Raw genomic sequence first — 24,614 nt, 5'->3', positions numbered from 1 at the left:
CAAATCTTCACCCTCATAGAGGCTTTCAATGTATTCTTTCCACCTATATGCTTCCTCCTCTGCATTTAACAGTGGAATTCCCTTTGCACTCTTAATGTTACCACCGTTGCTTTTAATGTCACCAAAAGTTGTTTTGACTTTCCCGTATGCTGAGTCTGTCATTCCGACAGTCATATCTTTTTCGATGTCTTCACATTTTTCCTGCAGCCACTTCGTCTTAGCTTCCCTGCACTTCCTATTTAATTCATTCCTCAGCGACTTGTATTTCTGTATTCCTGATTTTCCCGGAGCATGTTTGTACTTCCTCCTTTCATCAATCAACTGAAGTATTTCTTCTGTTACCCATCGTTTTTCGCAGCTACCTTCTTTGTACCTATGTCTTCCTTCCCAACTTCTGTGATGGCCCTTTTTGGAGATGTCCATTCCTCTTCAACTGTACTGCCTGCTGCGCTATTCCTTATTGCTGTATCTATAGCGTTAGAGAACTTCAAACGTATCTCGTCATTCGTTAGTACTTCCGTATTCCACTTCTTTGCGTATTGATTCTTCCTGACTAATGTCTCGAACTTTAGCCTACTCTTCATCACTACTATATTGTGATCTGAGTCTATATCTGCTCCTGGGTACGCCTTACAATCCAGTATCTGATTTCGGAACCTCTGTCTGACCATGATGTAATCTAATTGAAATCTTCCCGTATCTCCTGGCCTTTTCCAAGTATACGTCCTTCTCTTGTGATTCTGGAACAGAGTATTCGCTATTACTAGCTGAAACTTGTTACAGAACTCAATTAGCCTTTGTCCTCTTTCATTCCTTGTCCCAAGCCCATATTCTCCTGTAACCTTTTCTTCTACTCCTTCCCCTACAACTGCATTCCAGTCGCCCATGACTGTTAGATTTTCGTCCCCCTTTACATACTGCATTACCCTTTCAATATCCTCATACACTATCTCTATCTGTTCATCTTCAGCTTGCGACGTCAGCATGTATACCTGAACTATCGTTGTCGGTGTTGGTCTGTTGTCGATTCTGATTAGAACAACCTGGTCATTGAACTGTTCACAGTAACAGACCCTCTGCCCTACCTTCCTATTCATAACGAATCTTACACCTGTTATACCATTTTCTGCTGGTGTTGATATTACCCGATACTCATCTGACCAGAAATCCTTGTCTTCCTTCCACTTCACTTCACTGACCCCTACTATATCTAGATTGGGCCTTTGCATTTCCCTTTTCAGATTTTCTAGTTTCCCTACCATGTTCAAGCTTCTGCCATTCCACGCCCCGACTAGTAGAACGTTATCCTTTCGTAGATTATTCAATCTTTCTCTCGTGGTAACCTCCCCCTTGGCAGTCCCCTCCCGGAGATCCGAATGGGGGACTATTCTGGAATCTTTTGCCAATGGAGATATCATCATGTCATTTCTTCAATTACAGGCCACATGTCTTGTGGATACACGTTACGTGTCTTTAATGCAGTGGTTTCCATTGCCTTCTGCATCCTCATGTCGTTGATCATTGCTGATTCTTCCGCCTTTAGGGGCAGTTTCCCACCCCTAGGACAAGAGAGTGCCCTAAACCTCTATCCGCTCCTCCGCCCTCTTTGACAAGGCCGTTGCCAGAATGAGGCTGACTTCTTATGCCGGAAGTCTTAGGCCGCCAATGCTGATTATTTATCAAAATTTAGGCAGTGGCGGGGATCGAACCCGGGACCGAAGACGTTTCGATTATGAATCAAAGACGCTACCCCTAGACCACGGGTACTTCCCCGCATGAAAATAACTGTAACAAATGAGTATTTGGTGATTAACATTGGAATGGACATTAAGCCGAAATGCGTGTTGAAAAAGGCAGTAAGTAAAAGTAATGGCTAATGAATTCCATACCATTCTGTATTACAAATGAGGATGTATTGTATAAAATAGTGAAAAGTTTCAAATTTAATCTAACAGTCAAAATTCAAATAAGGACCACGAGAAAGATATTTCTTGATTTCGAGGGATTCGCCCAAAGTTTACCACAGGTAAGATGTGAAACTATGTGTGGCGGCTGTGATATTTGCTCCGTACATGCTCGGTAGAATAAAAATTTTCAGTTCTAGTCATTTCTAGCCATTAATCCAGAAAGAGGCAACTTGGCGAATTGCTCTTCCAAACACTAGCGACAGTGTAAACATATTTTAAACGTGTCACTGCGACACTTTTTGTGTGAAATTTGTAACATTTATAAAGAAGCTTTTGGAATGCAACTGTTAAACTTTTTGTGGGTTCCTGTATACGCATGAACGATTTTGCAGGATTATATTGAATCAAGGCACTAACTCAAACGATTTTCACTATGTGCAACCTAAGAGTTTCAGATTATGTTCTCTTTAGGTCCTTCAGTTTCACAAATAGTAGCATAACACTGCAAATAATATTCACTCTGCATACGTCGTTTAAAATGGGCAGCTCAGAACAAATAGAAAAAACATTGATAAAAAAAGGATCTCTGGTTGTGTCATGCTCGTGGGTGTAAAGTGAGCATTCTTTTTCTGCTAGCTCTTTCGATTTTGAGTTCTCTATGTGCCAATAGTAGTTGCTAGCCATGTCCTTCACAACAACGTACAAGAGAAACTTGTTATCAACCTATGTTCCAGTTTAGTTAGACTCAGTAACTAATGAAATAAATCAATGACTTTTTGTGATCTGAGGCTTTATTTCTCTATAGCACAAACAAGGATTTGTCTCCAGGTAATGAATTTTAACAGAACTGAACCACCAATGCATATCATTGGCGCAATTACTTTCGTTTTTAAAATAAGGTATTGTACCCTATCTCTTTTGCTGTTGCTAAACGAATTTTGCATTGAATGTTTGGTTTAAGATAACTGTCCACGGTCATGTGAATTTGAAAACAGGGAATGCCCTTCAAATGCACAGGGTTAAATGCGCCTTGCTGAGGGATCAGAAGACGTCACATCCTCTGCAAATGATCGACTGTCTGAAGCGACCACGGTTCATCAAGAGTCACCTGCCTGTGGATCTGCTGCCTGCTCAGCTGTGGACTGTGAAGCCGAAGGTAGAGCGTTCCTTCACGACGCTGGTCATCTGAAGGCCATATATTGCAGATTGCGAGCTAACATTCCAAAGATGTTCGGGCTCACATGCGGTTCCTCTTTGTGGAAATTTCTTGGTTGAAATTCGTCTAGGGGTTGAACCGCACATGTCGCATTACACGCATTAATTAGACACTTGTGACGCTTTGGTTAAATTGTCTGGCTGACGGCACGTTTGCGAAATACCAAGTTAAAGTAACATATAATAACAGTAATAATAACGTCGGGAACTAAATTAACGACTCACAAATGATGTTGGCCACACAGTTGCGATTTGATTAGAATAATGTTTATTCAGGAAGCAAACTAATAGCGAAGGTGGTCGTATTTAGAGTTACTGTTACAGATGAGCACATATCCATTTGACACTGTTCGATCATTAACAATCTAATCTCGATATACAAGTTATCTACGTGTAAAGTTAAGAGTTCACACCAGGCGGGCGCTGCTCACCACTCAAAAACTAAGCCCCGCGATGCAACACGACGTGAAATTTTCTAAGTCGTTTCACTTCCTAGCTGCCTAAAGACCGACCGTCTGCTTTCGCATCTCCTTTGGTGTGTCCAGCCGAACTGTCCGATTTCGCGTCTCCTCCAGCACTGTCCCTCTGCCCGTTCCCGGCCGCATTTCCCGCCCGCCGAATATCCTCGCTCAACTGACTAGGGCAGTTTCCTTTCCTGAAGCCGTCCATCTGATTGGGTGCAGATTATTCTACATCATTATACATTTTAACATATTTAAATAATCAAGACTTGACCATTGTCACTTTCTAAATAATGTAACAAAAAAAATGTGTGTCAAATCTTATGGGACTGAACTGCTAAGGTTATCAATCCCTAAGCTTACACACTACTTAACCTAAATTATCCTAGGGACAAACACACACACCCATACCCGAGGGAGGACTCGAACCGCCGCGCGGGACCAGCCGCACAGTCCATGATGGCAGAGCCCCCCTGACCGCTCGGGTAATCCCGTGCGCCATAAATTAACAACAATACCCATTACATTATAAACGTTAAATTCTTTTACATTAAACCATTACAGCTTCCTCTTAGATTTGAATGCCACGGCCAGTTGCCTTGCACCAATGTGTTTTCTGATAAATAAATAAAGAATGAAAGTAACCATTAAGCACTACATATAACAACAAATATTCTACTACCTAATGATTCAATATGGTGTCATACTGCCATCGTTCAATGCGTTTTATGTGGAGGAAATGATGATCTCATGCTTAGGTGAAAATAATGATAGTTAAAATTTACTCTACCTTTTTAAACAAATAAAGTTACGGTGCTGATATTTACAATATTTGTCATTTTAATGATCCGCTTCTAGATGAAATATAGATCGTTGAGATCGACCAAAGCGTTCGGATCTTAGCACTGAAGTCTTTGTTACAAAATTGCACTTTAACAGTAAATTTTAAACTATTATAGATATGATAATATTCAAGTTTTATTGGGATCACCACGAGAATTTATGAAGCGTGGAGCATTAAAATTACTGTGACCTCATTCCCTGGATTACTACAGAATTAAATAATTTCCATAAATGTTGCCCTTTATGGCCGATGTTAAGTCCGCCATATTTACCAATGCTATGTTTCCTCGGCCACACACGGCTTCTACTGCTTTTCCCTAGCACGTAGGTTCTCATCTGTCTTACTCGCACACTACAGTGTTTAGGCCTCAATAGACAATAGACGCTTGTGAGTTTCCCCATCTCGTGGAGAATCTGCACTCTTTGTGGCACGCTGTCCTGGACGACAGAGTTCGTTTCACAGTTCCTGAAAGCTGACTCTTTCGGTCATATACTTAAATGAGGGCGAAATGTTCGTTAATTCACAAGATACACATTGAATTTAGGTACACATGAAAAAAAATTGTAAATAAGAGAACTACAAACTGGTTTTTACGTGATCGCTCTTGCCACAAGCATATTATATGGAGCGGTGAAGCACAGGAAGTACTGCAAACTAATCAACTGTGACTGCAGCACAGGAGCATTTCCAATTGAAATGACACATCGTAGAGAAAAAAATAAGTAAGATAAACGACTGTTGTGTTCGAACCCCGCTTAGATTGATGGATTACTACTCTTCAGTAGCTATGCACACATTTCAACGATGTTTTAAAATGCCATAGTATAATATTTCTCTAGAATGAGATCTAAAGCTAAAAAAATGTTTCTCTGCCAGCGATTTTATAGCTTATTGTATCACTTGCGCAAACACACGGTCTAGTCACATAATGTGACTGCAGACTAGACTTGAAGTCAATGTGCAATAACCACTCAGAAACAGAAGGACTGTGCAATATGTGGAGGGTCTATAAAGCGAGTCAGGGGACATGGAAGAGAATGCAGTCTTTATGGTCAAGTGAAAATCGGGCAATTTATCTGACGTCCAAACCGGCATGATCTTTCTGGACGTTCAGGATAAGTGTGGAAGCAGTTCCGAAACTGGTAAGTTTGTAAGCCGCTCACGTGCCGCCTTGGTTAAAGTATATCTTGCGCAGCAAAATGGCGCTATCCAAAACTGGCGATGAGGCAACTGTGGTCAACTACGGCGAAACACGTGCCGTTGATGACAGCACTGAACGACGGCCGTACAGATATGTACAGGCGAATAGACGAGCAACTACTGCCCATCTGAACTGACGGACTACCAACAGTGTCTCCTCAATGAAAGTTCAGCGAACTTCGCTACGTGTGGCTCTCTGTACAGGCGCATGGCTCATGCACCCATGTTGAACTGCTGTTCATTGGTGCTGCTGGAACTTACAGCCAATACGACAGCTGGAAGTCTACTGGGTGGCAACACGTTGTTTTTTGAGATGAATCACGTTCCGTGCTCCACCAGACAGATGGCCATGGGCGTGTACGTTGTCAGACGTCTTAAAGCAAACAGCCTGCAAGCGGGATGGAGTGTTACGGTGTGAGGCATTCTGTGGGGACCCCATAATTCTGGAAGGCACGATGAATCAACACATCTATCCTTGGGCACCAGGTCAACTTCTATATGCATTTTGGTTTTACTTGGAAAGATGGCGCCTACCCGGAGGACAATGAAACCGGTCAATGAGTGGTTCTTGGAGCACTGGGATGAGTTTATCGTACTCCATGGCCACGAGATTCCTTCGATTTAAAGACAAACGATAATCTATGGACCATGTCGTTAGGATTGTCAGAGTCATAGACCCTCAAACGAGTAACCTAGAGCAGCTGGCCATGCTAACATAGTCGACAGGCCTCCGCAATCCTGTCTGTACATTTCAGGACCTCACTGACCCTCTTTCTGCACGTCTCACGCTGAAAAAGGTCATCATTCTTTCCACTCACAGGTGGTCACGTTATTGTGCCTGGACAGTGTGTATTTCTGCTGTGAGGTGTACCTTAACGGTGTAATCTAACACTTTTCCTCTTTCTTCCAGATAATTTACGTTGTCCGTAATCCAAAGGATGTAGCAATTTCTTACTACTATCATCATAGGCTGATGCACGGCTACAGAGGAAACATCAAAACCTTTGTTGAAATTTTTCTTTCAGGCAATGGTAAGTAATCAACATGTTGCCTAATACTCGTATCAGCTCAATAACGTAGATTTACATGTAATCACTTATCTTACTCATTCGGGCAACAGAGAGTCTTCCGACTCTCTGTGCTCTAGTTTATCCTGTAGATCTATAATTTTATCTCGCAATAAATTATAGTAATCTGACTGAACAAAAAATGAGGCTTGTAGGAAACGTGATCGGATGTCAATGTAACTTCGTACACGTAAAGATCATCAGCGGGTATGGGAATGATTAGAGTTGTAATTCTCTCTGATAACTAGAATGGCCACAAGAGTTCGTTAGATTTCCTCTGTTTGGTATTATTATCCGGCCAAGTAGGATATACAGTAATGGCCATTAAAATTGCTACACGAAGAAGAAATGCAGATGATAAACGGGTATTCATTGGACAAATATATTATACCAGAACTAACATGTGGTTATATTTTTACGCAATTTGGGTGCTAAAGATCCTGAGAAATCAGTACCCAGAACAACCAACTCAGGCCGTAATAAAGGCCTTGGTACGCCAGGGCATTGAGACAAACAGAACTTGGATGGCGTGTACAGGTACAGCTGCCCATGCAGCTTCAACACGATACAACAGTTCATCAAAAGTAGCGACTGGCGTATTGTGACGAGTTACTCGGCCACCATTGACCAGACGTTTTCAGTTGGTGAGAGATGTGGAGAATGTGCTGGCCAGGGCAGCAGTCGAACATTTTCTGTATCCAGAAAGGCCCGTACAGGACCTGCAACATGCGGTCGTGCAATATCCTGTTGAAATGTAGGGTTTCGCAGGGATCGAGTGAAGGGTAGAACCACGGGTCGTAACACATCTGAAATGTCCACTGTTCAAAGTACCGTTAATGCGAACAAGAGGTGACCGAGACGTGTAACCAATGGCACCCCATATCATCACGCCGGGCGATACGCCACTATGGCGATGACGAATACACGCTTCCAATGTGCGTTCACCACGAAGTCGCCAAACACAGATGCGACCATCATGATGTTGTTAACAGAACCTGGATTCATCCGAAAAAATAACGTTTTGCCATTCGTGCACCCAGGTTGGTCGTTGAATACACAATCGCAGGCGCTCCTGTCTGTGATGCAGCGTCATGGGTAACCGCAGCCATGATCTCCGAGTTGATAGTCCACGCTGCTGCAAACGTCGTCGTACTGTTCGTGCAGATGGTTGTTGTCTTGCAAACGTCCCCATCTGTTGAATCTGGGGTCGAGACGTGGCTGCACGATCCGTTACAGCCATGCGGATAAGATGCCTGTCATCTCGACTGCTACTGATACGAGGCCGTTGGGATCCATCACGGCGTTCCGTATTACCCTCCTGAACCCACCGATTCCATATTCTGCTAACAGTCATTGGATCTCGACTAACGCGAGCAGCAATGTCGCCATACGATAGACCGCAATCGCGATAGGCTACAATCCGACCTTTATCAAAGTCGGAAACGTAATGGTACGCATTTCTGCTCCTTACACGAGGCTTCACGACAGCGTTTCACCAGGCAACGCCGGTCAACTGCTGTTTTTATATGAAAAATCGGTTGGATACTTTCCTCATGTCAGCACGTTGCAGGTGTCGCCTCCGGCGCCAATCTTGTGTGAATGCTCTGAATAGCTAATGATTTGCATATCAGAGCCTTTTCTTCCTGCCGGTTAAATTTTGCGTCTGTAGCACGTCATCTTCGTTGTGTAGCAATTTTAATGGTCAGTAGTGTATAACGGCCGCTGACAGCAACGGATGCTGAGCAATCACTGTGCAATCACAGAGACGTACTCCAGCGGTAAAGCGTTATCAGCGGTTCACACAGGCTGGAAATGCTTGACTATGAGTCTCCATTTGGCCGACTGATCAAAGCATGCACTTTTTTGAGGAATTGGAATGTGACGTGGTTTCGGACTACGGGGGAACGTAATGGCAGGCATTATTACTGTATGAGCCGCAAAAGGGAACATCGCCATATCGGGCGCCAATTACATCGTAAACCCTTGCAGCTGGGCCTGCTATTTAAGAAGTAAGAACTTCTTGCTAATTCTGTGTCATCCTCTACCATTGGTCAGACACAGCCACCACCCGGACTAGGTGATTGCCATCTCATGCGTGGTTTCCCGTTAACACAAAGCAAACGACTGCATTTCTGTTGGTGTCGTGAGCAGGAAGGATGAAATTCTGCTGAATGCCGTCGCATTGTGTTCAGTAATGCATGACTGTTTCGCACTGCCCCTGGAAACCATATCCAGCGAGTATGGTGTCAACCTGGGGAGAGGTCCCATTCTTTTAGTGTTTTGGAGAGACACAGCAGTGTTACTCCAGTCGTCATGGATTGGGCTGCATCGGGTATGACGTCACGTCTCGACTGGTAGTGACTGAAGAACTCTGATGGCACAACGGTATGGCGCAGACAGCGTGCTTCGTCATACGTTAACTAATTCGACAGTAACCTGAGGACGTTCTTCTACTGTACAATGTTCTACGACACAAGGCATGTGTTTCTGTGAATTTTTTCATGATGTTGAGACATTGAGGTGCCTATCAAGATCTCCGACAGAGCCTGTGTTACACCACCTCAGATGTCACCTCGTTTCCAGTCCCAGTATCCAGGACTAGTTACAACATTTGTTCGACAGATTGTCTCCGGAGATATTACAACAGATATATGCCAGAAGAGGTGCAACTTCGTACTCTTCAATAGAATCTTAATTTCACTCTCTTTGTATATCCGACTAGATTTTTACTCACTGAAAGAACATCACTTACGCTCCCAAACAAATAACCGTCATTTCGTTTCTCCTCCCCTTCTGCGTGCTTCACTTTCTTATCTGCTCCTGTACGGAACTGAGTCACGTGAGACGTAACACCACTTTTATTTACACATATTGAAACGAATTTCGGCTGTTTTTGATTGTTTGTTTGCTTAATACTCTTAGCACAGGTATTAACATAAATACTGAAGCAGGAAGGCTTTCTTTTCAGTTTTTAAAGTGGAATCGTATACGTTTTATAGCTGCCATCGAAAGCACCTGCGGAGAAAGTTACATTGATATAGCGTTTGTTGATGTTGAGAATGAAAGTTGTCTTAAAAAATTCGAGACATGTCCCAGAGTGTGACAGATCTATGGCCCAAGTTGGCATCAGCGGTGGAAACACCGCCAGCAGTGTTCTCGTGCTACGCTGTGTCAGAAAGTCTACTCATTTGTCTGTTTACTTGTCAGCATTGCAGGCCGCTCATTTGTGCTTCAACATTCGTTGCGTGCAGACATGTACGCCACTGAGTAGAGGTTGTATATACTACCTTTAAATGGTGAATGTACAAGAAATGCTGTAAAAACAGTACAGCGGTATAGAGCTGCATTCACGGATCGCCAGTGTCCGACCCGCCGTGCACACACACGAATTATTAAGACGCAATAGCGTCTTCAAAAAGAGGACAAGAAAGTAGACTGCAACTGACAGAGAACGCAATGAAGCTGTTCTGGCTACTACGCTAATGAATCCACACCGTGGTACGAAACATACTGCCTAGGAATTTGGAATCAGCTCCCTCTAGTTCCATGATTATCCTATTATGTCTCTGCAGATATCTTACCTTCCTGTCTCTTCTCCTTGTCAGTGTCTTCCACATATTCCTTTCCTCTCTTATTTTCAGCAGTGCCTTCTCATTCCTTACCTTATCAGTCCAACTAATTTTCAACATTCATCTGTCGTACCACATCTCAAATGTTTCGACTCTTTTCTGCTCTGGTTTTCCCACAGTCCATGTTTCACTACCATAGAATGTTGTGTGCAGATAAACATTCTCACAAATATCTTTCTCAAATTAAGGCCTCTATTTAGTGCTAATAGACCTCTCTTGGCCAGGAATGTACTTTTTGCCAGTGCTAGTCTTGTTTTAATGTCCTCCTCACCCCGTTCGTCAATGGTAATTTTGCTGCCTAGATAGCACAATTCCTTCACTTCATCTACTTCATGACCATCAATGCTGATGTTAACTTTCCCGCAGTTCTCTTTTCTGCTACTTCTCACTACTTTCATCTTTCTTCAATTTACTCTCAATCCATATTCTATACTCATTAGACTGTTCATTCCGTTCAGCTGATTATGCAACTCCTCTTCACTTTCACTCAGGATAGCAATGTTACCAGCGAATCGTATCATTAACATCCTGTCAACACGAATTTTATTCCCACTTCTAATCCTTTCATTTGTATCCATAATTGCTTTTTCGATGTAAAGATTGTACAGTTCGGTTGAAAGACTATGTCCCTGTGATAAACCCTTTCATATTAAACTGCTTTTAATCCGAGCACTTTGGTCTACTTCATCCACTCTTATTATTCCACATCGTACGCTCTCCCTAAAGCTTATCCCTAGCTTTCTTAGAATGTCGAACACCCTCCATTATTTTACAATGTCGAACGCTTTTTCCAGGTCGACAAATCCAATGAAAGTATCTTGATTTTTCTTTAGTCTTGGTTCCATTATCAGCGGCTACGTCACAACTGGTGTTTTTACTTTTCCTAAGGCCAAACTAATCATCATCCAAGACATCCTCAATTTCCTTTTTCATTCTTCTGTATTTTATTCTTGGCTACTACTTGGATGCATGATGTGTTAAACTTATTGCGCTATAATTCTCGCACTTATCAGCTCTTGCCATCTTCGGAACTGTGTGGATTACATTTTTCTGACAGTGAGATGCTAAGTCTCCATACTCATACATTCTACAGACCAACGATAATAGTCTTTTTGTTGCCACTACCCGAATGAGTTTAGAAATTCTGATAGAATGTCTTAGTTGACATTAAGTCCTCCAATCTTCGTTTAAATTCTTTTTCCAATACTGGATCCCCTATCTCTTCTAAACTGACTCTTGTTCCTTTTTAAAGTACAGGTCACATGTCCTGTAGATATATGTGTCTTTAAAGCTTTGGTTTCCATTGCCTTCCTTCTCTTCGAGACCGTCAGTGTGCTCTTTCCATTTGCCCACTCTCTCCTCTGTGTGTAACAATGGAATCCACGTTGCATTTTAATTGTTACTATCCTTGCTTTTAATTTCACCGAAGATTGTAGTGAATTTCGTATATGCTGAGTCAATCCTTCCGACAATCATTTCTTTTTTGGTTTCTTCTCATTTTCATGCAGCCATCTCGTCTAAGCCTCCCTGCACTTCCCATTTATTTCATTCCTACCGAACTTGTGTTTCAGAATTCCTGAATTTCCCTTAACATTTTTGTACTTCCTTCTTCCATCGATCAACTGAAGTATTTCTTCTGCTACCCATATTTTCTTCGCAGTTAGCTCCTCTGCACCTACGTTTTCCTTTATAAATTTTGTGATTGATTTTTTTAGAGATTTCCATTCCTCGTGAACTTCGTTGTCTATTGAGCTATATCTTATTGCTGTGCCTATAGCCTTAGAGAACTTCAAGGTAACTCTTCATTCCTTAGTAGTTCCATATCCCACTTCTTCACCTACTGGTCCTTCCTGACTAATGTCTTAAACTTCAGCCTACTTCTTCATCACTACATTGTGATATGCTCCTGGGTAGACCTTACAATCTGTGATTTCGGAAGTTCTGTCTGACCACGAGGTAATCTAACTGAAATCTTCCTGCATCACACTGCCTTTTCCTAGAATACCTCCTCCTCTTGTGAATCTTGAACAGAGTATTCGCTATTACATGCTGAAATTTATTACAGAACTCAATCAGACTTTCTCCCCTCTCATTCCTTGTCCAAAGCTCATATTCTCCAGTCACTCTTCCTTCTGTTCCTTTGCTTATAACCTCATTCCAGTCCCCCCATGACTATTAGATTTTCATCGCACTTTACATTCTGTATTACACTTTCAGTATGCGCATATACTTGCTTGTCTTCATTGTCGGCTTGCGACGTCGGCATGTACACCTGAACATTCTTTGCCGGTGTTGGTTTGCCATTGATTGTGAAAAGAAGAACCCTATTACTGAACTCTTCACAGTAACACACTCTCAGCACTATTTTTCTATTCGTGACGAATACTACTACCGTTATACTATTTTCTGCTGCTGCTGACATTTAATTTATAGCTTCCTTACCACGTTCAAGCTTGTGACTTTCCACGCCCCGTTTCTTAGAACGTTATCCTTCGGTTGGTTATTGAATTTTTTTCTCAAGATTACCTCTCCCTTGGCAGTCCCCCCCCCCCCCCCCCCCCCCGTGGATGCGAATGGGGTACTATTTTGGAATCTTTTTCCCAATGGAGAGACCATCATGACCCTTTTTAAAGTACAGGTCACATGTCCTGTAGATACATATGTCTTTATGGCTTTGGTTTCCATTGCCTTCCTCATCCTCATGCCATTGACCACCCACATATGCAGCAACCATGATTACAGTTTCGTTAGTTGCAACGATGTAGGACTTCCAGCGAAACCATACTAAGTGCTGTATCTGAAAACTAAATACAATAAATACAGTGTGACGCAGATAAAAGTTGCCTAGGTAAGTCTAAGAGAAATGCTGTGAAATTACAGAAACGAAGAGCGGAAATGGACTTCTAATTATTTACAATGAAAACTACAGTGAAAAATACCTTTATACAAAATGTTGAAAGTAACTCGCTACAATATCAATACGCAGCTGGACATATTCATATACACCCGGCGTAAGGTTCGGAAAACGATGGAGGTAACTTCACGTTTCAAGGTGCCTTAACGTTTCCATACTATGTGTGAATCTGTTTCACAGACGTCGCTCTTCAAGTGTTCCTACAATAAAAAAAGACTTCTTGTTAGATCCGGCAATCGTGGTGGCCATAAACATTTGCTCACAGTTCGTTCCACAGTGAATACATCATGGGCTCTTCCCAGTGATACCTTAGAGGTGTAGCATATTGCACCATCTTGCTGGAAGAAGCAGCACTGTCTTTCTTATCCAATGCGCTGAGCACAAAATGTATCAAAAATACCCCTATATCCATCCACGTTTAGGACAGTGACGTGCGTTCCTGTTCCATCGTACGAAGCACCTACTTTTTTCATCATGGAGAGGGTGCTGACACACAGTTTTGGGGTTCTCCATTACCCAGTACCTCGTGTTATTCAATCCACATGAGCTGAACGGCGAAACTGTGCTTCATCGGTCATGATATAATCAAAAGGGTCTAACAAACCACCGTCAATATTCTTCAGAAACCACTTTCAGTACTCTGCACCTTTCTGATTGTCATAACCCAGTAATTGCTTCACATCCGTCATATGATATGGCTTGAAATTAAGACTTTTCGATATCCACCGGGAACTCCCCCTACTTACATGCGCCTGCTGGGCCAAATTACGGGCAGTTTTTATCCAGACTCTGTATTGATCTATATGCTGATATTCCTCCATCTGGACCCTTGACCTAAAAAATATCGCTAGTTTCCTTCATCGAACTTGTTTTCACATATCCTTCCACAACCTCAATTCTTTCCCCTATCGAGGCAGTCATTTTGCAGAGTTCAAAGAAAAACGTCTAACCACACTGATGAAATAAATTGAAATGCTGACAGAAGAATGCTAACAATCGGTTATTGTATAAAAAACTGTCCATTGCTGCAGCTGTTGATTTCAGAGTCTAAGTATTGCATTCGCATTCAGAGGGGAGGGGGCTAGTTCTAAATGCGCCACCCTGTAGTTGGAAAGTCCACTCATGTCGAAGTGTATTTTATCTGATGGAAACATAATAAACTGACCCCTCTGAGGGTATTAATATTGGCGCTGGTGACAGTGACAATGAGCAAAAAATGATTTTCGAAGAACAAAGGACAACTTAAAGTATCAGAATTTACATATAGAATAAACTACGAGTGCATACAGCTTCAGTTGAGTCATACATGAAAGTGTAACTTCGGACTTTCAGCTCTGAACATGACTATGTAGAAAAATTGTGGTTCAAGTCGAGGGAAATGGTTGTCGAAGTAAGGGGCATCATGTATGTAGTAGAAGTGTTCATGATGCGGAACTAAGGTCCGCTAGTGAATCAATGAATAGTTATCGTACCAATATCTTAATGAAATATTTCTCATGATGTGCAGATGGAAGCATCAAAGTATAAGTCACACAAGACGCTTCATCCCTATTGTTTCGTGAACGAGGTTTTCGGCAAATGACAGTTGGCTAAGGGGTACGTATTTTGGTACGTGCTAAGGAATCTTAACTCGTTATCAGTCGAGAAGCAAGTATGATTTTGTAAACAGAATGATATACTTTTCTAACGGCATACGAAAGCGCTTGAAAATTCGAGTACAATGATAAAAGGCTTGTTAATTTTGAAGATCAAACTCTTCGCAAAAGAATTGAACAATCTCGAAAGAACAGACACCAAGCATTCATGTAACTGATACATCTACCTGGGCAGTGGATCCACCTTCTTCAGTGTGGATGATCAAATACGTCCGATCTCCTGTGGGAATCTCAGAGTAGCAAACATGGAGTCAATGTAGAGAGAATGCGGACAGGTGGCATTCGGTGTGAATGTGCATAGGCTGTGAGGCGCGTCGAGACAGTCCGCGCAGTTAAGGTAAAGCTGTATTGCGCACGGCACGGTGGTTAACGCATCTGCCTAGGAAGCAAGAGATCCCTGGCTCGAAACCTGGGCCGGTACCCATTTCCACGGGTCGTCGCTGATTCGCTTAATGTTCCACTGCAGCTGACAGCAGTAATCCCCATCAATTTACATATGCTGTAGAATTAACAAGAATTTCCTCATCTATCACCATGTCATTTCTGCTTCAACATTCCATGAATGAAAACGTATACACCAATGAAGAGGAGTTAGAGATATATACTTTCATACTTTATCAAACAAAATTTGTAGCCGGATACTGCCTGACGAAAACCTGGGAACGTATGCAAATTTTTCACAGGGTTCTGATGTCCGAGTAGCTAGCACATGTAGTAGTTCCATATAAAAAAACTCGTAACTAGTCCTGTATCTATTTCGTATAGGAAATTCGGTCTTACCGCACAAGAGAATATACCTATCGCACCCTCCTCACATTTAGCGGTAAGATATCCCAGTGGCCCGTAAAAAAAGATGGTTCAAATGGCTCTGAACACTATGGGACTTAACATCTATGGTCATCAGTCCCCTACAACGTAGAACTACTTAAACCTAACTAACCTAAGGAAGTCACACAATACCCAGTCATCACGAGGCCTGTCAAAAACTGAACACATCTAAAGCAGGAAAACAGGAGAAAGGTGTACTGAACTGTGAAAAAAGAACCGAAAAAGAAACAGTGAACGGTCCAAAGTCAAAAAGTGCAACATGGTGCTAATTTATGTAGCCATGGTGTTGTGGTTATGTGGTCACCATGTTGGATTGCGTGGCTGGAGATACGTTTTCAAATCTCGCCCACCTCCTTCTTGTTAGACATAATTGTGACGTTTCTGTTCGTTGTATTCAAATTTGTGCCTGTGTCGTGGTGTAACGTCCGTCTGCAACGGCGAGGTGTAAGAAAGGGACGCCGGCCGCGGTGGTCTAGCGGTTCTAGGCGCGCAGTCCGGAACCGCGCGACTGCTACGGTCGCAGGTTCGAATCCTGCCTCGGGCATGGATGTGTGTGATGTCCTTAGGTTAGTTAGGTTTAAGTAGTTCTATGTTCTAGGGGACTGATGACCACAGATGTTAAATCCCATAGTGCTCAAAGCCATTTTAAGAATGGGACCATTAGACGTGTGTACCTCCTAGTTGTTCTGCACAAGTACCACATCTTACGACTCTTGCGTTCCGTTTTGGAAGTTTTAAATTCCTTTGTTGTAACATAGTTCACACCCGTTTATTTGTTGTTTTCGCTTCTGTGAGATTCTATGCGGCACCTCACCTGCTCTGTGTTCATCACATTACCACGTTCACTTGCGACGTTAATATATCCTGACTACACGGGTCACATACTCTTATCAATGCATTGTGTGACACTTGGAACAACAGAAGAATAACAGACACGTCAATGACCGGACGGTAGGTTCATAATTTTGTAACCAAAAAAATACAGGGATTTTAATAAGGATCTCCTGCTTTGTTGTCCAACGCCATGACAACTACGACTGGGTGATTTTTTTGCAATTTCCTTAATGTTGCACGTCTTGAGCTTGGACCTTTCGCTGTTTCTGTTCTCCTACCTTCCTCACAATTCAGTACACCTTCTTCCTGTTTTCATGCTTGAGATGTGTTTAATTTTTGACAGGCTATCCACTGGGCTGTCTTGCCATTAATTGTGAGGGGGATCCGATGAGGAGTTTCCCTTGTTAGCGGCGTAGACCTGTCTTCCTGCATCTAACGACGAGGTGTGGAATGTGAGCTCCACGTGGAGGAGTTTACACTGCAGTGGATGGATCTGGCCACATTGTTTTCCAATATCAGCGGATTTCCCAGATTCTTTCGCGAGAGGTTTCAACGCCAATACTAACGAGCGCAGTACCACTGTAAATGTTTTTGCAATAGCTGTTGAACGCTGTTATGAGAAATACACGCGCCCATTAAAAACCCTACGTGTTCAATTGTCAGTTAATACCAGAGTTCAGAGCTTTATCCACAGAAAACAAGCATAGTTTCGATACCTGGAAAGGTTCAGTAAATAAAAGGGGTGATATGTCTAACGTTAATCGCTCTGTATAGAGGTTGTCATGAACGGCACAACACCGAAATTGTGATTACCAAAGCAAATGCTAAATTTCTGATTCCATTACCTAACATTTCATTACTCCTAGGTAACGTACTGCTCCTGTTTAATTCACACACGATGAGTGACACGGATATTTATTTCAGTGCCTTTCGGAATCTGTTGGCCTGGTTAAGCTCGAATGTGGCCCTAGGGTCAGATGTAATTCCTGACATCCTCTATAAATAATTTCCAATTTAGATAGCCACTCTTTTAACCATAATATATCTTTTAATATCTAGGACAAAAGCGGCGTGTGCCCGGTGCTTGAGAGAAAGCATACCTCACACCCGTCGTCAAGGACAACTGAAGTGATTCACAACAGTACCATCCAGTATCGTTGACATCCACCTGATGTACAACCTTAGAATATCATCTGAGCTCTAACATAACGTGGAATCTGAAGCAAAACTACTTTTATCACGTAACATCCTGAAAGTCATGGATTATGCCTCTCAAATGGATCCAGTAGTTCTTCCAAAAACATTTGACTGGGTCTCACACCAATACTTATAAATTAAAATGCGTTCGTATTCTGTTTCAGACGAAATGTGTAAATGGATTAACAATATTTTGGTGGTGCGAACGCTAAATTTTATGTACATCTACATGTACATCAAACTCCTAATGGTGAGTGGTGGAGGGTACTTTCGGTACCACTATCTGTTCCCTCCAACCCTGTTCCACTCGTGAATAGTGCGTGAGTCGGATGATTGTCGGTAAGCCTCTGTATTGGTCCTAATTTCTAGACTTTTCTCCTCGTGGTCAATATGGGAGATATATGTGGGGGGAAATAATATGTTGTCCGGCTCCTCCTGAAAAGTGCTGTCCCGAAATTTCAATAGTGACTCTCTCCGTGATGCACAACGCCTCTCTTGTAACATCTCCCAGTGGAGTTTGTTTAGAATCTCCGTAACGTTCTCTCGTCAGTTAACGGTCCCGTGACGAAACGCACCGCTCTTCGTTGGATCTTCTCTATCTCCTCTATCAGTCCTACCCGATAGCGATCCCAGATAGATGAACAATACTCAAAAATCGGGCGAACAAACGCCTTATAAGCCAGTTCTTTCGTGGATGAGTTACAGTTCCTTAAGATACTTCCGATAAATCTGTGTCTGGTATCTGCTCACTCCACTATCTATTTTATATGGTCATTCCACTTAAGGTCGCTCTGGATAGTTACGCCTCGATATTTTACGGCCGAAGCTGTGTCCTGCCGTGTGTCATAAATAGTGTACCTGTAGAGTAGTGGATTTCTTTTCCTATGTATGCACCATATGATACATTTATTCACGCTCAGGGTCAACTGCCAGAGCCTGCACCATTCATTTATTCTCAGCACGTCGTTCTGAAAATTCTTGCTGTCTTTTGGCTTTTCTGCTTTGGTATACGAAACTGCATCATCTGCGAATAGCCTTAAAGTGTAGCCGGTGCTTTCTACTAGATCACCGAGCGAGGTGGCGCAGTGGTTAGCACACTGGACTCGCATTCGGGAGGACGACGGTTCAATCCGATCTCCAGCCATCCTGATTTAGGTTTTCCGTGATTTCTCTAAATCGTTTCAGGCAAATGTCGGGATGGTTCCTTTGAAAGGCCACGGCCGATTTCCTTCCCAATCCTTCCCTAAACCGAGCTTGCGCTCTGTCTCTAATGACCTCGTTGTCGACGGGACGTTAAACACTAACCACTAATACTACTCTACTAGATCATTTATGTACACTGTAAACAGCAACGATTCTATCACACACCCTGTGGTATTCCGGGTATTACCTTTACAAATTGTCGATTTAGTTCCGTTAAGAACGACTTGTTCAGTTCTGTCTGCAAGAAAGTCTTGAATCCAGTCACAGGTCTGCTCCGATACTCCGCAATCTCGTATTTTTTCATTAAACGGCAATGCGGGACGGTGTCAAATGCCTTACTGTAATGAAGGAGCACACCATCAGCCTGACCGCCGTTGTCCACAGCACTGTGTATCTCATGGAGGAGCAGAGCGAGCTTGTCCAAACAGTCATCGATTGATGTTGTCGTAACTTCAGACGTGCACCTGCGAAGTCTGATCGGGCTCTTCCTGCTCTTGTTGTTAATTGTGATATGGCAAACATAGTCAATCATAATCTCACACCTTTTACAGGCGTTCCAGTTATGTGGTTATAACACGGAATGATCACATGGCGTAATTGGCAGGCAATGTAGGATGCGGTCTTCGGTTCTTTGGGAGGATACTAGCATAAAGCGAAGAGCTACATGGAACAATGCTTGTTGTTTTGTTTTGTTGTGGTCTTCAGTCCTGAGACTGGTTTGATGCAGCTCTCCATGCTACCCTATCCTGTGCAAGCCTCTTCATCTCCCAGTACTTACTGCAACCTACATCCTTCTGAATCTGCTTAGTGTGTTCATCTCTTGGTCTCCCTCTACGATTTTTACCCTCCACGCTGCCCTCCAATACTAAATTGGTGATCCCTTGATGCCTCAGAACATGTCCTACCAACCGATCCCTTCTTCTTGTCAAGTTGTTCCACAAACTCCTCTTCTCCCCAATTCTATTCCATACCTCCTCATTAGATATTTGGTGTACTCACCTAATCTTCAGCATTCTTCTGTAGCACCACATTTCTAAAGCTTCTATTCTCTTCTTGTCCAAACTATTTATCGTCCATGTTTCACTTCCATACATGGCTACACTCCATACAAATACTTTCAGAAACGACTTCCTGACACATGAATCTATACTCGATGTTAACAAATTTCTCTTCTTCAATGACGCTTTCCTTGCCATTGCCAGTCTACATTTTATATCCTCTCTACTTCGACCACCATGAGTTATTTTGCTCCCCAAATAGCAAAACTCCTCTACCACTTTAAGTGTCTCGTTTCCCAATCTAATTCCCGCAGCATCACCCGAGTTAACTCGACTACATTCCATTATCCTCGTTTTGCTTTTGTTGGTGTTCATCTTATATCCTCCTATCAAGACACTGTCCATTCCGTTCAACTACCCCGAATTTTTCTTACGTTTCCTTTACTGCTTGCTCAATATACAGGTCGAATAACATCAGGGAGAGGCTACAACCCTGTCTCACTCCCTTCCCAACCACTGTTCCCCTTTCGTGCCCCTCGATTCTTATAACTGCCATCTGGTTTCTGTACAATAGTCTAATAGACTAAAAGAATACACGTGTGACCCAGTCGAGGATGTTGATCAAGTATGTGAGTCTCATACAAACAGAACTGACGGCGATTTTCAATGTACAAAAAGACTCAGAACGAAACGTCACAGTTGTGTTTGTCTCACGATGGGGCCTCATGAAATTGCCGCCTGGATATTGACATCAACAAACCCCGTTTCAGTGTAAACACCAATAACGGATCGTTTTAACGAATAATTCCCAACTATATGGTAGGTGCTCGGGTTACATTATGCATAAAAGACATAGCTTTGGTGGTGGCATGACGCTACGGACAAAATCAAGTGTTTAATACGAGTACGATTACACTACCGTGAACGTTACAAGTGTGTAATAGTTTGATCTTCAAGACTAACGTTCCGTTGAAACATGACAGGGTATCCATTTCGTAAGGAGGAAGAGTTCGCCTGTATATAAGGCAACGCGTATGGTAAGGCAAGAGAAGAAATGTGTACAACACCTCTTCGTACTTGAATATCTTCGTGCAACCGAGGCAAGATCCTTAGGACTGCAAACGATGGACTGAGATAGAGCTGACAATGTAGTAGGCACCCTGCAGTGTCTCAAAGTGTGTCGACGTATTTACCGAAGTATGTGACATCGCACAGTGTAGCATTGTGAATGCTTCACTAGCAGTCAGATTATCCATCTCTTCTTCAAAACGTGCAGGATTTTTAGTGTGTTGGTCAACGAACAACAAGAACTGATGCATCCTGATATACGCAGAGGAGAGATATTGAAGTATTTCCATGGAAACGTAGGAGTATATGGTGATGATAAAAGGTTTGAATGGACTTAAGTTGTTAAAGTGATTTTTTAGTTGAACTGACCATATAGGAATGTAAATGCAAAAAGTCAAGAATGTAAAAGCAAAGTAAATAAGAAGGTAGTCAAGCATGCAGTAAGTTTAATAACTGGCACTGCTAAACGGAGCAAGTATACCGATTCAAAAATCCAGATACTTTACTGATGGAGAACAGCACATGTAAGCGAGAAAGAAGTATCAGAATATTAACGTCCAGGAAGCACTTTACAGAAAGAGAAACAGTTCTGTGGATAACTGAACACTGAATATAATTATAGTCAATTGTTTCATGTGAAATATATTTTTTATGTGGAAGAGGCACGAGGTTGCTGAGAAAGGAGAACGAAAGAATATGACTTTGTCATTGGGTACGGAGGATATTGAAAAGGACAGGATGCATAGAAAGAGATTAGAATGTGGAAGTAATAACAATGTTTTATATATATAGATAAACCACAGGATGTGAAACGAAAGTCTCAGCTTTGGTACAATAGCCGCAGTTATCTCCCACAGGCATAACTAAGTTCTTCTCGGAGGTGGAAACCTGCGTGTATGAATCCTGCCCTGACAGTAACCCAAGAATCAGATTTTACTTCCTACTGCAAAGGTGAAGCTAAAGCCAACGTGTTTTGATGTGGTTTAATCTACTATTACAATTACGGAACAGGCTGGAAGCTTGCAACACTACTCAAATTACAGTTGTACTTGCATTGGGATAAAACTAATATGATATTTTAGCCGTATACACAGGAAGTACAAGGGGTCGAACACTTTAATCAAGTGAAATAGGTGGCATAGAGCTCTTACTTCACTTAACTTGTATGCAAGAATAAATCTGGTACATAATGGTCTGATACAAAGTCAGCAGTAGATAAAAGCATTAAGTAGTAAAGTGAGCGGGGAAGTGATGTCGTCAATTAATGGCCTGAGTGGCAGAATGTACGAGCTCAGGCTTCGGACACTGTCAGACATTCGATGTACCATCGTTGAATTGGTCAACGATTATCGTGATTCAACGAGTAAGTGCTGGATTGATACTTCTACTCTTTGGTCCGATAGTCTTCCATATGCTTTTGAAGTTTCAGCATTCAGATAATAGTAGCAAAATGGGACGTAAAGAGTTAATCCGTGTGGTGCGGTGGCTGTGCTGATGGTGAAAGCGCCTGTAGTCCAGCCAAATCGTAGTCACCAACAGAACGCATGAAATTTCAGTTTTGGTACGTAGTAACAATAAAGCTTCCTAATTAATTTAAGGCTATAATTAGTTCTGATATTTAATTGTTAGTTCTTGATTTTACATTCTGTATCGCCCCCACAGAAGCGCACACCATAGTAGGAAATTAATAAGAAGGAAACAAAATACAGTTATGATATGTCTAAGAACAGAATGCATTAAAGACTAAATTCATAGAACTAGTAAATGGAATAATATGAGAATAAATTGTAAGCTGTAAGACTAGAGGTAAGGCAAAATTGCACAATTGTTATATAGCAACACAAACGTGCTAAAAGTAGAGAATGGTGGAAAACGTCTATCGTGCAAGGAGGACTAGAACGTACACTATTTATATATATTTTCGCAAGATATCGGAGAGTTGAAACGTTTGATATGTTAATTAAAATATTGAGCAATGATAATTATCTGTCAGAAGTTGCGCTGCTAGGAGGATAATATTAGTGGCAGACTGTACGTACCACGACGTCAGAGAATGTTTATGTGACAATGAAAGAAGCTGCTACCCTACAGAAGAAGACATTCGCCGTTTTTGCCTTCTAACGGTTTTACTCAGACAGTAATCGCTCATTCTTTTTCTCTCTTCCTCCGTTTTTTTATTTATTTATTTGTCTCTTTTTTGTATAAGTACTCTATATTCGAACATTTCACAAGCGGTTACTATACTACCAAAAACTCAAACTGGCATATAGCATTACAATCTTGGGTCGATATCTTCTGCAGCTCGCGAAACATCAGAGGTAAACTGCTTAGGTAATGCCTTAAGCTCGCAGAAAAATACACTGCTGAATTAGGACGTACGTTAGTCTATCATTTACTTTGAAATACCAGCTAAATGTATTTTAACTATTATAACCATCAAAGGAGTTTTACATGTCTGTAATATTCTTTCAGTGGCTTATGGTCCATACTGGAGACACGTCCTAGACTTCTGGAAGCTAAGGGATGAGCCTAATGTGTTAATTAATTCCTTCGAAGGTATGAAAAAGGTAAAGTACAACTGAAACACGTTTTCACTAATTCCAAAGTTTATGTAAGGCATGAATATATCCGCCGGAGTTACTGTTCTTGTGTCCAAACCACAGAAATAATGATCCCATAAAAGTGCCTGTTCCAAATTTGATAAAAATTGATCAACATGTGGTAAGCACTTAATGACACAGAAAAAATAGTTTTCTTTTTGCTTGAAATTCGTCAGTAACAAGAAATTTGTCTTGCAATACTGTTGGTCACGTCATTCGATTGCCACTCATAAAGTAAATGTTTTAACTTCGTTTATTTCTACACCTTTCCATCCGCAAACTGCTGTCTTGATGAGTTACTACTGTCTTTTGCAAACGAATGTTTACGCTTCTACGTTAAGGAGCTAAAGTTTAAATCACTTCTAGTTCTAATAACTGACACTTTTCTCTCTATAATGTGAATGTAACTAGCGGACATTTGCATTACTGTTGTTGGATAATTTTAAATAATTATTTACTGAATGTTTTTTCAATTCACAGGATATCTGCTCTGTCATCAACAAAATGTCACGCTTCCTCGGTCGGACACTGAAAGAAGATCAGGTGACGGCTTTGGCACAGTATCTGTCCTTCGAGAGCATGAAGAACAACAGCTCAGTTAACTTTCATAACAAAGGGCCAGACAATGAAGTCATCGACTTTATCCGTAAAGGCGAAGTCGGCCAAGCGCCCAATGAACTCGAGCCAGACCTTATCGAACGCTTCGACGCTTGGAGTAAACGGCATTTGCGGGACACTGACTACCATGGCTCTCTGTGATATACTTCGGCCACATGTTTTTGTAAAAACTTTTGTAGAAATATTGCTGAGAAACCTACTACTTGTTCTTTATTCCTCTACTTTTCATACTTCCACTAGGCGCTATCTCCAGCCAATATGGAAGCAGTTAGTGGTGGCATCTATACCTCCAGAATAACCCGTTCACATCTTCTTGTTCTCTTAAAAGACGGGCGTCATGTAATCGTGCTTATCTTAACAGCAGACCATTATGAGA

At 41.9% G+C, this 24,614-nt stretch overlaps 1 protein-coding gene across 1 annotated transcript in view; it reads left to right on the top strand.

Moving 5' to 3' along the window:
• LOC124616224 (luciferin sulfotransferase-like) overlaps positions 1 to 24,379 on the top strand; it is a 30,704-nt gene extending 6,325 nt beyond the window's left edge. Inside the window, exons 3-6 of the mRNA XM_047144527.1 lie at positions 2,925 to 3,063; positions 6,538 to 6,658; positions 23,493 to 23,587; positions 24,101 to 24,379. Coding sequence (XP_047000483.1) covers positions 2,925 to 3,063; positions 6,538 to 6,658; positions 23,493 to 23,587; positions 24,101 to 24,379 — 634 coding nt within the window. The remainder of the gene's footprint in view (positions 1 to 2,924; positions 3,064 to 6,537; positions 6,659 to 23,492; positions 23,588 to 24,100) is intronic.
• Positions 24,380 to 24,614: the final 235 nt, after the last annotated feature.

This window comes from Schistocerca americana, chromosome 5 (genome assembly GCF_021461395.2).
Source record: "Schistocerca americana isolate TAMUIC-IGC-003095 chromosome 5, iqSchAmer2.1, whole genome shotgun sequence".
In the NCBI taxonomy this organism is placed as follows: Eukaryota; Metazoa; Arthropoda; class Insecta; order Orthoptera; family Acrididae; genus Schistocerca; species Schistocerca americana.
This window is presented reverse-complemented; position numbering and strand designations above follow the sequence as displayed.